Source organism: Teleopsis dalmanni, chromosome X (assembly GCF_002237135.1).
Source record: "Teleopsis dalmanni isolate 2A chromosome X, ASM223713v2, whole genome shotgun sequence".
Classification (NCBI taxonomy): domain Eukaryota; kingdom Metazoa; phylum Arthropoda; class Insecta; order Diptera; family Diopsidae; genus Teleopsis; species Teleopsis dalmanni.
This window is the reverse complement of record NC_051848.1, coordinates 98,614,382-98,627,579: the sequence shown is the minus strand read 5'-3', so window position 1 is coordinate 98,627,579 and position 13,198 is coordinate 98,614,382. Positions and strand designations below refer to the sequence as shown.

The following is a 13,198-nucleotide window of genomic DNA, read 5'->3' as shown; positions in this document are numbered from 1 at the left end:
GCACTTAACGACGTATAGGTGTATGGTTTGATCCTTACTGTAAAACATCGGTTTGTTATAAATAATACAATTCGTTTTTTGGAAACTACAACACACATTTCATTCTATAAGCTCATTTTATCTACGTCGTTTATGACAACTATACTCCCGAAGAGATGGAAGCGTTCTGACGTGATGAAACTTCATCATTACCTTTTAACAATAAATAATATCATAACAAGTTATCACATAATTAACAAATAAAAACATATTTGCTAATACCTCAGTACCATAAACGTGTTAAACTCTCTGGATTATATGTAAACACCTACAAATCCCAACTGGCATATCAGAGCTTAACTCCAGGACCACAACATATTTCATTGATGTTCTATATAAAATCGTAACGAAATTTATTAATAAAAATTGTAAAAACTGCATTTTCAGATGATTTTTGTTTGCATGTTTTGAATCCAAAAGTAGGTAAGTGCGACTAAAGCCTAGCATGCGATGCTTGCCATGGGCCCATCTATACACAAGTACGAAAAACTAGTAAATAAGGAATAAACTTTTTAGTTAAGCATCATGTAGAAAAACATATATATTATTTAAATATTCTTTTAAATAATTTAGTACAAATGAATATTAACACTTCATTAATAGCATTCTAGTTTATTATATTTCTGAATGCAACACAATCGAAAAAATTTTGTAAAAATATTTTTACTTACGCACAAAAATAAACTCAACTGCTGGCACTCACTCAGTCCCAGAAGAAATAACATTGCAAATATTAATAAATTATTGCTCCATTCCTACATGTACATGTGCCAATCCGTCTGCCCACTTATACGCCTACTCGACCGACTACGTTGAAAACCATGGCGATGTTGTTGCTCGGGCCATTTGGGCTGCTTGTGTCCGAAACCAAAACGCAATGCAACACGCAGGATATGTGCGTCCCAATTTGGAGTACACGGTCTGGTATCGTCTAACGGATGCACCAGAATGGCGCACCTTGCGCATTTTACAAAGGAATATCATGGAGGCTACCATACAACATCTGGTACCCGGACGCGAATATGAATTTATGGTGCTCAGTCAGGATCAATACGGTGACGGAATGTTCAGCAAGCAATTTCGATTTTCAACGCAAGGTACGTACTATACTGTGTATAAAAATAAAAAATATATATTTACGTGTGCCATCTACTGAATAACAAAATAATTACAAATTTCTATGAAAACGTGAAGAGAAGAAAGAAGTTCTGCAACATTTTCATTAAATTTTCTGACATAAGATCCCTAGTAGATAAAGATATAGTAGAAGCATCGCATTTAAATATAGCGGAGGCTTCATAAGAAATGGTTTTTATTTTGAGGACATCTATTGATAATTGTGTGCGCCCCTAATCTCAACTAAATCCTACATTCACCTGATATCAAACAGTAAAAGTTTTAACTTTACGGAAAGATACATCTCACGGCGCGATTACAATTTCGTAGATCCAACGATTTCACAAGGGCACTTTATACAAATATAGCTTAGTCCATCAGTTAACGGGCTTTGAAGACATAATTTTTTTTTGTCACAATAAGAAACATGGGGAAAATGGTGAAGTGTGAAATGAGAAAAGATTGGGACAAGTTTTTAAAGTAATTGCAGTTGCGAATTTTAGGAATAGGAACGGTGCAGCTATGGCTCGGATTACCCACTAAAAGCATGGAGATCCTGTTTTCGGTGAGGGCAAGTACTTGAGACTAGCCTTACCTGCGAGTCCGTCCAGTGAAACAATAGGATCCCTCTCACTCTGTAAACTTGTTTTCTATCCTAAAAATGAAAGATTATATCTGATTGGTTTGTCTCTTTAAGTTTATTCAATTCTTCCTTCACTATGTTACAAAAAACTTTGTCAAACTTAGTTTATACAATAGTACTTACTTTACACAAATACATTCATTGTTCAAAGTATTCGGAATTTTCAAGATTTACAGAAAAAAATTATCAATCGATCGCAATTTATTTTGTCGCATTTAAAGCGCTTGATCCAGTCATCCATAATTTCAGTAAATTTACTTTAACGAACGCAACTAACTCGACATGTTTTCTTTGAGTAGTAATCTTAGCTTCTGGACACAGTGACGGACGGGTTTGTGTCCTCGCAGAACACTCAAAAGTAAAATGCAAAAAAAAACTGAATAAGAAATTAAACTCATGGTAACAATAATTATTTTGAAATTCCGGATACTTTTTACACAAAATGTTACACAAAATGTGTAGTATTAAACCAACAAAAACGAATATTCAAATTTCTTAACATTTACTTTCCATTACACAATAGAATCGATCATTGAGGCTTCCGAGGAATTTTCAAATTCACCACATGAAACCAATCAACTTTCGAGCACTCCAAGCGCACCTTGGAATCTGAGTTTAATCAAAAACCCACAAGGCTGGCTACTGCATTGGGAGCAACCAAAACGCGGGCAAGAGCATTTGGGTTTCTATATTGTCCGCTGGTGGAAGGAGCCTGAACATTTTTTGATTGGCACCGCTGAAACCTTCTCCAACTACTATCAGTTGCGGAACCTCAAAGAAGAGGCCACATTTCAAATTCAAGTTATTGTCAGCACCGCAAATGGAGAGGAAATACCCAGTGAGGTCTTGACCTTCGAAGTGGTTACACATCGTAAAATGCGTGCATTAGTCATCGGCAGCTCGGTCTGCATCATGTTCCTGCTCTGCGCGCTATGCGCCTTCCTCTATGTGAAACGCAATTGCCTGCGGCACTTATTCAGCGGTGACACCGTGGATATGGACGTCGAGGACATCGAGAACTCAAAGGAGAGCGATAAAATCAACAACACTTGAGTATATGAAATCAACTGGAAGTTCCATAACTGAGCCTTATTGGTAATTGTTAATTCCGCCATTCAAGTTTCATATGCGAAGCGTATTTCATTTTTTTCGGTTTTATTTTTTGAAAAAAATTTTAATATTAAACTAAGTACCGCCATAAGCATTTGAATAATTATTTTATTTTACGAGCTTAACAAATGTCGAAAAAATATTGTATTTATTTAATAAAACTAATAAAAAAAACAAGAAAAATATATAATGAATGAGAATTTTTTTATTTTCATTTGAAATTTCAATTAATATTTCAATCAAAATGCATTAATTAAACTTTAAATGAATAATATAAATGTTTAAGTTAACGGAATGAAATAAAACAAAACCATTTAAACAAATAATATTTAATATAAAATAATAATATTATTTCGAACAAATAAAACTTTATTGAATTTACGATTAAGTAAAAAATCGAGTTGTGTGTTTTTATAAAAATAGAATAATGGTGTAGTCTACTACTTTTTCTTCATACCATGACCCACCATAGACTTACGGGCCCCTCAACGGCTGTTTTATTTTTTGTCTTCGACAACTAATTGAACCTTCATGGTTGTTTTTCTGTTTTGGTTAAATGAATTAAATACACCTAATAGAAATGCCTGTCTTTAGGTCTTATGGTGTAACTAATCATAGCTAATATAAGACGTTCACAAGCCTAACCCTAAGTTCACACGATCTGTGTCCTCCAATTTATTTATATAGAATTATAAGAATATATAATAGTCAAATTGCCTCCCTATACAGCTACAGCCTTTAATTGAGAAACACTAATCGAAATCTTTAATGGAATATTGCGCGATCTACCTGTTACTCATGAGAAGAAAAACGTCCGCACATGGACCGAAATTTTCATATCTTTAAGTAGTCAGAAAATATTCTTAGTAATATAATTGTAATTACATGAAATATAAAATCCTCATGAATATATGCACAAATAATACATAAGAGTAATAAAAATAGTCCATTTTTGTCACCACAGAAAAATTTAAGCCACACTAACCTTACAGAATCTTAAAGAACTTAAGATAACTCTACTCTTATCCGGGAAACTGAGTCGTTTTAACAAGCGAAAGATATAGACGTCTTCTGAAGGATGCCTTGCAGGGACAGAACAGATAAGCAACATTTTCTCTTCCGTCCTCTGCTCTAACTCACAATGAGAACAGTAGTCATTAAACTTTATTCGCATGGCAATCTAATACAAGGGGGACACGTTCCTGAATTTTACTTTTGACACGTTACTCTGAATGGTTTTCTTTTGTTACGATGGGACATGGTCCTGAGGTAAGTGTGGGTTTTCTTATGGTTATAGCGTCGTAGTCAACGAAACTATTGAGTTTCGGTGTGCTAATAATATTCTTAAGTTAAATACACTCTTCTGCCACACCTTCCACAGAAATAATCATGTAAAGTTTATTATACAGTCTAAAAAGTAGCTCTTAAACGACTCGAGATACTTTGAATGTGCGAGTCTTCGAACAAACATATCATCAATAGCCATTGTAGATAGATGAGGTGTTGGTAAAGCCGACATCTCATTCTAAAGTAATGTTACTTGCGTGGAATTGAATTATAAATCTTCCCCAAATAAGTATTCAAATATTCGGTTAGGAAGTTTAGATTGGCTTGTTTAAATTTATATACGTAGCTGTCGGTTGAAATTGAAATTAGCGTTCGGTTTATTGTTTAGCGATGCTGGCAAGGACTTTATCTTCTAGACTTCTTATTTGGAATTCTTATAGCTTTATGGATGTGATTATTTACAGAGCTGAATTTTGAAACTTTCTAAAGTTCAGAGGAAAACTGTTGCTCTGAGTTACTTAAATGGACATAGGAAGCAATTATCTAATTTGATTTTAAACCTCAATGAATATTTCTTATTCATTAGCGGTGATGACAACAACTTGATTTTAAAATGTGACCATTCCTCTCTTGACGGCTTTGCTCCATGGGCGCTTCTGCAGTCTAGCAGTCTACATTGAGCAAGGTTAGTACTTCTGCAACTTGAACCTTCACCGTATGGTCTCTTTCCTTGCATCTTCTTTCACCCACTTCATCCCGCTTCAAACGCTATTACATTAGAAAATCATCTTCCACACAGAACTCTGATGAATCCATAGTAACACCTGTTGGGATGTCAATTCTTCGTCTTATGTTCGGGTCGATATGATAGTTTTGGGTTATGATGATAATAACTTTGATAATATAGTCTCCAAAAGCTATGTCGGCGGCTGGAGCCCTGTTATGTGCGTCTTTGTTTTTTATTTAAAGATTCAGAAAAATTGAGCTGCGAAAGAGTAAAGTAAGGTTAAGGTGAACTCTGTCAAGTCTCAGATATCAGATAGGATATGCGAATGAAGGTTTAATAAAAAAGTGAATCGAAACAGCTTTTATATTGTGGCATCCGGTGTATCCGGACTCTTTTGATTATAACTGCCGTCACTGACAATCTATTTGCAGTCACTCATAAGTAGGCTTTGCAAGCAACATAAACGAAATTTGGAAGTTTTATATAAATATTTATTTTTTGTAAATTCGTTTGTTAATTTATGCTAAGAATTGCCAAAAAACTACTAATGGGTTTCGATCTCTACTGCAAGCTTTTTTATGGGAACTGTTCAGCCGCCGACACAGACAAATACCGTATTATTACGATATGTGTAAGCTTCAGAAAACTTTCCAACAAAGACCGTATGAATAGAACCTGATTCCGTTCTTCGGTTTTCAGTGAGCTTTTAATGCAGCACTGCCTTACCGTTGCGGTTTCGTTGTTAAAATTGCGTTAAGTTTGTTTTAATACGCGTTCCAAGACAATTAAAATCCAAGGGCGTAGTGAGTCCTTGCAGGGGGGCTGAATTAAGATTTAGAAATAATTCCGGGGAAAATTTTGTTTTTAATTGGTCGAGAATTATAATTATCGCAAATAAAATGAATAATCAAATGAATTGAAAATATTTGTGATTCATCTCAGTACTTTTATAAAAAGTAAGTTGCCATTTTGAGGTGTCTGCCAAACCACTCTAGTACCTAGAGTCTTCGTCTTATTGTCTTCAACATCATTGTCATGAATCAATGGTAGTTTAGATACATTCTTTGAGTCGAAAGAGTAACTCATCACTCATCACTTAATTTTTATAATAATTTTATGAATTTATAATGACGGATGAACATTTAGATTATATTTTTCCTTAAAAATTAATAATTAAGATTTTTTCGTTTTGCTGTGAGATATTTGGCTAAATTACGATAGTTAGTAGTAGTAGTTTTTTCACAATTTCTGCTGTCAAACGATCCAGTAATGCCGCGTAGTAGATACTATTGATGGTTTTCCCTTTTTGAGATAGTTAATGAAGATTATACCAAGTGCATCCCAAAATACTGAAGCCTAACCTTCCCAGCTGCTTGTTGTGCTTTTGGATGCTTTGGACGTGGTTCACCGGCTGTAGTCCACTCAGATCGTTTTGATTCTGGAGTGAAGTGATGGATCCATGTTTCATCCATTGTCACATATCGACGCAAAAAATCTAATTTATTACGTGGCACCAACTTTGAAAAGAGCTTTCTCATGGTCAAATGTTCATGCATAATTGGAAACACATTGGCTTCTGTTATCTTTAGGGTCTCAGCTATTTCATGCAATTTCAATTTACGATCAGATATAACCAATTTCTGGACTTTTTTGATGTTTTCTAGAGTAACCACCTAAATTGGACGGCCAAAACGTTCGCTATCATCGGTGTCTGTGCAACCACATTAAAATTCAGCAATCCTATAACAAATGGTTTTTCTCAATGGAGCAAAGTTCAAATAACACTTTTGAAGCCATTGCTGAGCTTATTCAGTATTTTTTTTCATCAAGAAGCAATGATAAATGAACACACAAAATTATTTTGAATCCATTATTTTGAAAATAGCAAAAATAGCTTCACTTAAACGGCTATCACTTTTTCCTGACTAATCGAAATGTCATGAAATTTTACACATAGTCTTTTGAAGGTTAGTATTTCATAAACGTCATATAGATTTGACAATGGCAGCGCCATCTGTGTGTCAGTTGTACGACTTATTGATTGCTGTACTATTATCTAGAAATATTCTATTGAAATACCTATACGTTACGCACTGTATCTGTACACCTTTTATGGTACATACTCACATTTTGTTCATTGTGACCAGAATAATTCAAATATTTTTCTCAGCGTTTTGCATTCACGTCATGTCTTAACAAAGACAACTCATACACTATAACCAACATAAGACCTCTGAAAGTTAGTCACATTAATTCATTAAATAATTGTCCAGAGTTGACCAGAACACATATTGATATTCAATAACTATAAACTGCAGGAGGGATAACTTCATTTAAGTAATAAAACAAAAGCGATATTGAAGGGACTTACTCTCTGATGTCCTGAATTGCAAATCCTCAGATAACAAAATTGTTGTATGGTTTTGCTATGTCTGTCATTTTATTTGGCTGGTTTGAAGTAACGCACAGTTTGATTTTTTTTCAATCTCGCAACTTCAAATAGGATGGATATTGACGCAATAAGAATTCTCTTCGATACAACATATCTGTATTTGATCATTAAATTTTGTGTTAAATTATGCCTCAAAAATGCTCTTATTTACTCTTAAAAATCCTTTCATATAATTAAGAGTGTTATTCAATCGGTGATATGGCAATTTTAAAAAAGTTCATCATTCATTTCGAAACTGATAGTATATTTACATTCAAAATAGATTATAAAAATTTAATGTGAAAATCAGTGTTCTCAGAAAGGGATACGTAGCGCTTACTCACATTGGGTCAATATTATCGACCCAATGGACATTGTCCATTCCAAAAACAGTTGAAAAATTTTACCAACACATTGAATCTTTTGGACACCAAGCCACCATAAAAAGGCACACAAATGAAACCAACGCCATCTGTGAGACCACTACCGATGAAAAGCCTAATTGATCGATTTGACATCGTTCATAAGAACTTGATTTTTCTAAATCCATAGACGACAGCCCTATTTCCTAGTAAACATTCCTGATACATAAATAATCACCCCAGCCGCAAACCTACTGTTTCCAAACTTATTTTCTCTAGTATGTCAAGAATATTCTCTACAACCTGCAACTAAAATAATGGTACGATCCCTTCTTTCCGTAGAGACTTTTTGTTAAGGTACATAGTTACAGTTGTATTATCTAGCCCAAACTTAATAATCCAACTGTATAGCACTACGACGATTAACCACTTAAATTCTATCTCGAAATTGATTTTGCTAGGTCAGTTCAGTATAATTGTCATGCTGACATTATAAAAGACCTCAGAAACAGCTACGCTGCTAGCGTTTATTATTTAAAATATACATATATCTACAATATGAATACCTGAGGCAGGGCTACGTACTTAAATGTACTCTTATGATAAGCGTGTTAAGACTTTAATATCATGACGCACTAAACAATTGGTTTTAAGTGAAGCTATACCATCGTCTCTATTCTCTCAAATAAAAAATTTAATTACAGCATACTTACCATAGAATAGAAAACAGTTGGTTCATTTTGTATTTATACTTATCTGACACTCTCAGATGATGATTCACTATAGCTTACCCTGATGTATAACTCGGAAACAGCTACTACTATTTTTCTTTGGCACGAAAAGTTTTTCACATTATAACAGTCCTCAAATTAGAGTAAACGTTTGAGGAATTATAAACGTAGGGACCAGAATGATTTTTGTGGGACATCAGGCAAAATCTATGAAAAACTATTGCCTTCAGAACTGAAACCTATCATTGATACAAAAATTTTATTGCAAACCATCAATTTGATATCAAATGGCACAGAAGAAGGAGTGCCTTGAAATCACAGAATAATGAAAATAGCAATCCCAAAAAGTTACTATGCACATCAGCCTTGTTGGAACACTTGGTAACTCCAGTATTTGATAAATTGTGGCCAACTATTCCCTTTCCCAAGCTAATCCAGTTGATTCCCTTTCAAAACAGCTACAGTTGATGACAGTAATCCGTACCGAGACATAGATTTAGATAGACGACTAACATTAAATAATCACATGTGACTCATGGGAATACATTATTTTTGCAAAGCTCACTTTGGTGAACAAGGCTGCCTCTCTAACCAGATATAGAAGAAATATATCTTCACCAAAAAAGAACATTTTGCAATTCCTCACTATGCGGCAAAATCTTCTAATTTATGAAGCAACTCCCAAACCAACATATTTTTATGATATTCAATTATGGAACTCAGCCGGAAAGAAGAAATTTTCGATGCTCCAATATTTCCAGTCAAATGATGACAAACACTCCTTTTTTTTTCGTTAAAAAGACAGACTGATACGAGAGCTGCCTTTTAAGTCTTGCGCCTAACAATGAAAACCCATTGGTTAATCAGTGAAAATGATTTTATAGTTTTTCAAAGTATTCTCCATAACGATCAATACATTTTTACCGTCGATTGAACCAATTTTCGAAACAGTTTTATCTGTTTCTTAATATGCTTAATATTTTGAAATAAATGCAAATAAATTGAATAAGAAGAAGCTTAATAAATTCTACTTCAAACAATTGCACAAGCCAACAAGAACAATAAAAACCTAACCGAAATCATCTACGACTAATAATAGAATAGCACCTTCCTTAGCTCATCTTCGATAAATGACAGAGAAGTTCTCTATGTGCGACATCAAACCCTTAAACCTCACATAAATGGGTGGAAGCTTTTATCAAAGTGGTTGGAACTAAATAAATACCCTATTGTTCTTGATAACAGGTAATTTACTTAAAGTGACGACAACCACAACTGCTACAACAACAGTTAGCACAACAAAGACTCCGAACACTTGACTGGACTTCTGGTTTGACTTAACAATTCCGCAGAGCATCGGGCTTCGACTTTGTTTGACACACGATAATCTGAAGGCGCGCTGAGGAAAAACGTCTAAGCACACAAAGTAACGAGTTCACATGTTCAAGTTCGCAGATACTTTTTAATTAATAATCAATTTATGATTAATGCAAAAAACTTACTAGAATGTCAGCGCAGCAAAGCAATCACAGCTGATTTGCAATTTCCAACCGAAAGTCCGAGGTGAAATAGATTTTTTTGTTTGCGGGATGTAATTGATTTCTGTGGACTTTGTGCCATTGTTGGCGAGTGCACATGCACTGATAGTGCACCTGCATGCACTCGCTCGCCCTGATTACAACGTTTTGAACTCGTTTTGAACGTTTTCATTTTGCACAACGGACAGAGTTGCCAGACCATAAAATTAATACATAAAACTAGTTTCAAGCTTTTCAGAAATCGCAAAATGCTCATGATTTCAAAGTATTTACACTACATATCCCTCATTACTCTCAAAATCGTTTATTTACACTTATGGTGAACTTATTAAACTAATCATTTCCTAGGTCTGAAGTGAGAAACCAATGCACATATATAATATTGTTAGCAGATTTAATTGTAAAGTTGTCAGGTTATTTATCCAGTTATTTATCGTTTTCAACACGTTGTAAGAACTTTTGAGAAGAGAAAATAAATCAAACTTAATGGAATATAACTTACGTTTTCCTTTTCGCTTATCATTGATTACGCCTTCATTCTTAAACATCACTGAAAAACTCTTAGGCACTCTTGGGTCAATCAAACTATCTCACTAAAAAGCATTGCATGCATTTCAATAAGATCTTTTTGAAACCAGAAGAAGTCTGTTGAGTCCAAGTTGAATTTAACTGATGACCGTTAATATTTTACAGAACTAAACATGTTCCTAACATCTGGGCCACCAGATGTCGTGCCTACGAAATACCAAAATAAAGTGCAATTTGCCATGGAACTGTACTGATTCTTTCACATCATCAGAATTACTCATAATTTCAAAAAAGAAAGTATTATAATATGTTGTATGTTATTATGTTACTTATAATACTGATAATACTATAATACTATGTTGTATAATATTTATTTACTATATAAATATAGGAATATTTTCATATCAATAATTACTATGAAAATTTGTCATTTCCATTCACATATGTATACTTCTATATAAAGAAATATTCAGAAGATATTTACTATATTATGAGTCCTACATGGGATATCTATTTAATTTTATATGTATCCGCCGAATCTAACTGAGTCCAGATCACGAACAACTGGGATCTGAAACCAAATTTATCAATAACTTTAATTTGTCCAGATTAACTTATGAGACTCTTTCCAAAGGTAAAACAATAGGTCTCATACACCGCAGTGTAATATCGTGCCTTCGAATATGACTCTGTTATATATCATATATGACATATATGTATCAACATCCAGACGGATAAATAATATCATTAAATCGAGTTATTTTGTCATTTTTGCTTATATCGAATCATTCAAAAATAAGTTATAAAGAACACTGGGAAACGGTTGTTTTTTGGGTTTATGATATTTTATAGACGTGAATCATATTTTTTATTTGATTAGAATTTATACCAAATATGGTAACCCTAAAATTTAATTGAAGGACGTCATCATATTTGCTTAGATGAGAAATAAATAAAATTTTATTTTTAATAAGTAAAATTTATTCTCTAAACAAATCTGTTCAATTACTCAAAATTCTATTAATCCAAATCAAATCATTTTCATTTTCATTAAATTTTTTTCATTTGAACAACAGAGTTTCTTGACGTTAATATTAGTATGTCTATCAACTGTATGTATATCAATTGTTTGAACCATATATGAGATACCAAATAAATGAGGTCGTTGACTATAATTTTTACCATTTGCAGAACCTGAAACACGAGGGTCACTATATATATTTTGAGCCTAATAATAGAAAAGTACTAACTTGTCTTTAAAAATTGATTTATTGTTTATCGTACCATTCGTTCGAACCATTATTCAAAACATTTTTTCCAGTCTTCTTCAGACACCTCCAAAAAATGCTTTTTATATGCAACAACGTCTTATTCCATCGACAAAAATCGTTGTCCACACAATTTATTCTTGACGTTCGGGAAGAAAGAGAAGTCATTAAGTGCCAAAGCAGGACAACATCGCGGATGACCCATAAATTCAGTTTTTTGAATGTTCAAATACGAGTAGTCGGTTGTTAGACGAGATGTATTTGCACTCGCAGTGTCTGGATGGAGAATGATCCGACGACGCTTGTATTAATGATCCGATTAAAATTTTTGTAGATTTGTTATTTATTTATTTCTTTATTCTTATCGAGAAAACGTTATTACCATATCGGTTTCAGTCTTACAGGTGCTCGAGCGCTTCGAAAAATCAGTTCAGAGCGTTATCAGTTCTTTGAGTTCTTATCAGACGTTTGGGAATGTTTTCGGTCATTTTCATTGTTAACTGCGAAATGACAAATTGTTTTTTATTAATGAAATAAAGTACGATATATTGTTTCAAAATAAGTAAGTAGGTAAGTAACAATCAATTAAATGTCGAATGTCAATTGCGGTAAATGAATGCAAATGGATTACACATAACATGTTCAGTATCCTAACATACTACAGCGTTTTAATAGTGTTGTTAATATACATTATAAAATCTAAAGCAATCTATAGAAATCTATATAAATACGAATAACACAAAGTATCTACATAGCTGTCATTTTACATATCCAAAAAAAAGCGAAAATACCAGCTAAGCAAAAGTTACCGGTTTCATCGCTTCAGAGAGGTTCCAATGACGAAGCGCGCACCTGTTTTTTCTTTTTTTTTAATTTTTTAAGTGATTGCATGACATTTCTGTTATTTGGATTCGATAGGTAATGCGATACGCAGAGGTATCGACTATTGTGTACTTCCATAATCATTCGACTTCCAAACGTTTTGTTCGATTTGATAACGCGTCCAGGCCAATTGCCAATTAAGGTAACAGTTCAAGCGTTGAATTCCGCAGTGCCGTGAAAACTGATTTCACGTGAATTAAACGATTAAATTCTTATTTGTTTTGCAAATCGAAATTAATTATTAAGAAAATTGAAAAGCAATTATTTTGTACTATTTCAATTATTTAAAATAGCAACTCATCCAAATAACTAATCGTTAATAATCGATTTGAACGACTAAAATAATGGCTGGACTCATTCGATGTATAGATCATTGCTTTTGTTAATAACTTTTCCATATTATTCTATATATCTAAGGTTAATAGCTTTAATATATTTAATGTATGGATCATATCTCGTTAATCGAAACACGAAAAGACTAAAGCATCAACAACATCATTTATGAAACCAATATACACTAAAAATGGCTTTAAGGC

The 13,198-nt window shown here is 33.4% G+C and overlaps 1 protein-coding gene across 1 annotated transcript; it reads left to right on the top strand.

Moving 5' to 3' along the window:
- The first annotated feature begins 48 nt into the window (after nt 1–48).
- On the top strand, nt 49–2,993 carry LOC119689041 (protein borderless-like). Its single transcript, XM_038103774.1, has 2 exons — nt 49–1,136; nt 2,322–2,993. Exons 1-2 carry the CDS (start codon nt 917–919, stop codon nt 2,849–2,851), a joined length of 750 nt encoding a protein of 249 aa, XP_037959702.1. The 5' UTR covers nt 49–916; the 3' UTR covers nt 2,852–2,993.
- Nucleotides 2,994–13,198: the final 10,205 nt, after the last annotated feature.

Coding starts and splice junctions, on each gene's coding strand:
- LOC119689041 (XM_038103774.1), top strand. CDS start 917: ATGCAACACGCAGGATATGTGCGTCCCAATTTGGAGTACACGGTCTGG. Junction 1,137..2,321: donor ATTTCGATTTTCAACGCAAG/GTACGTACTATA, acceptor ATTACACAATAG/AATCGATCATTGAGGCTTCC.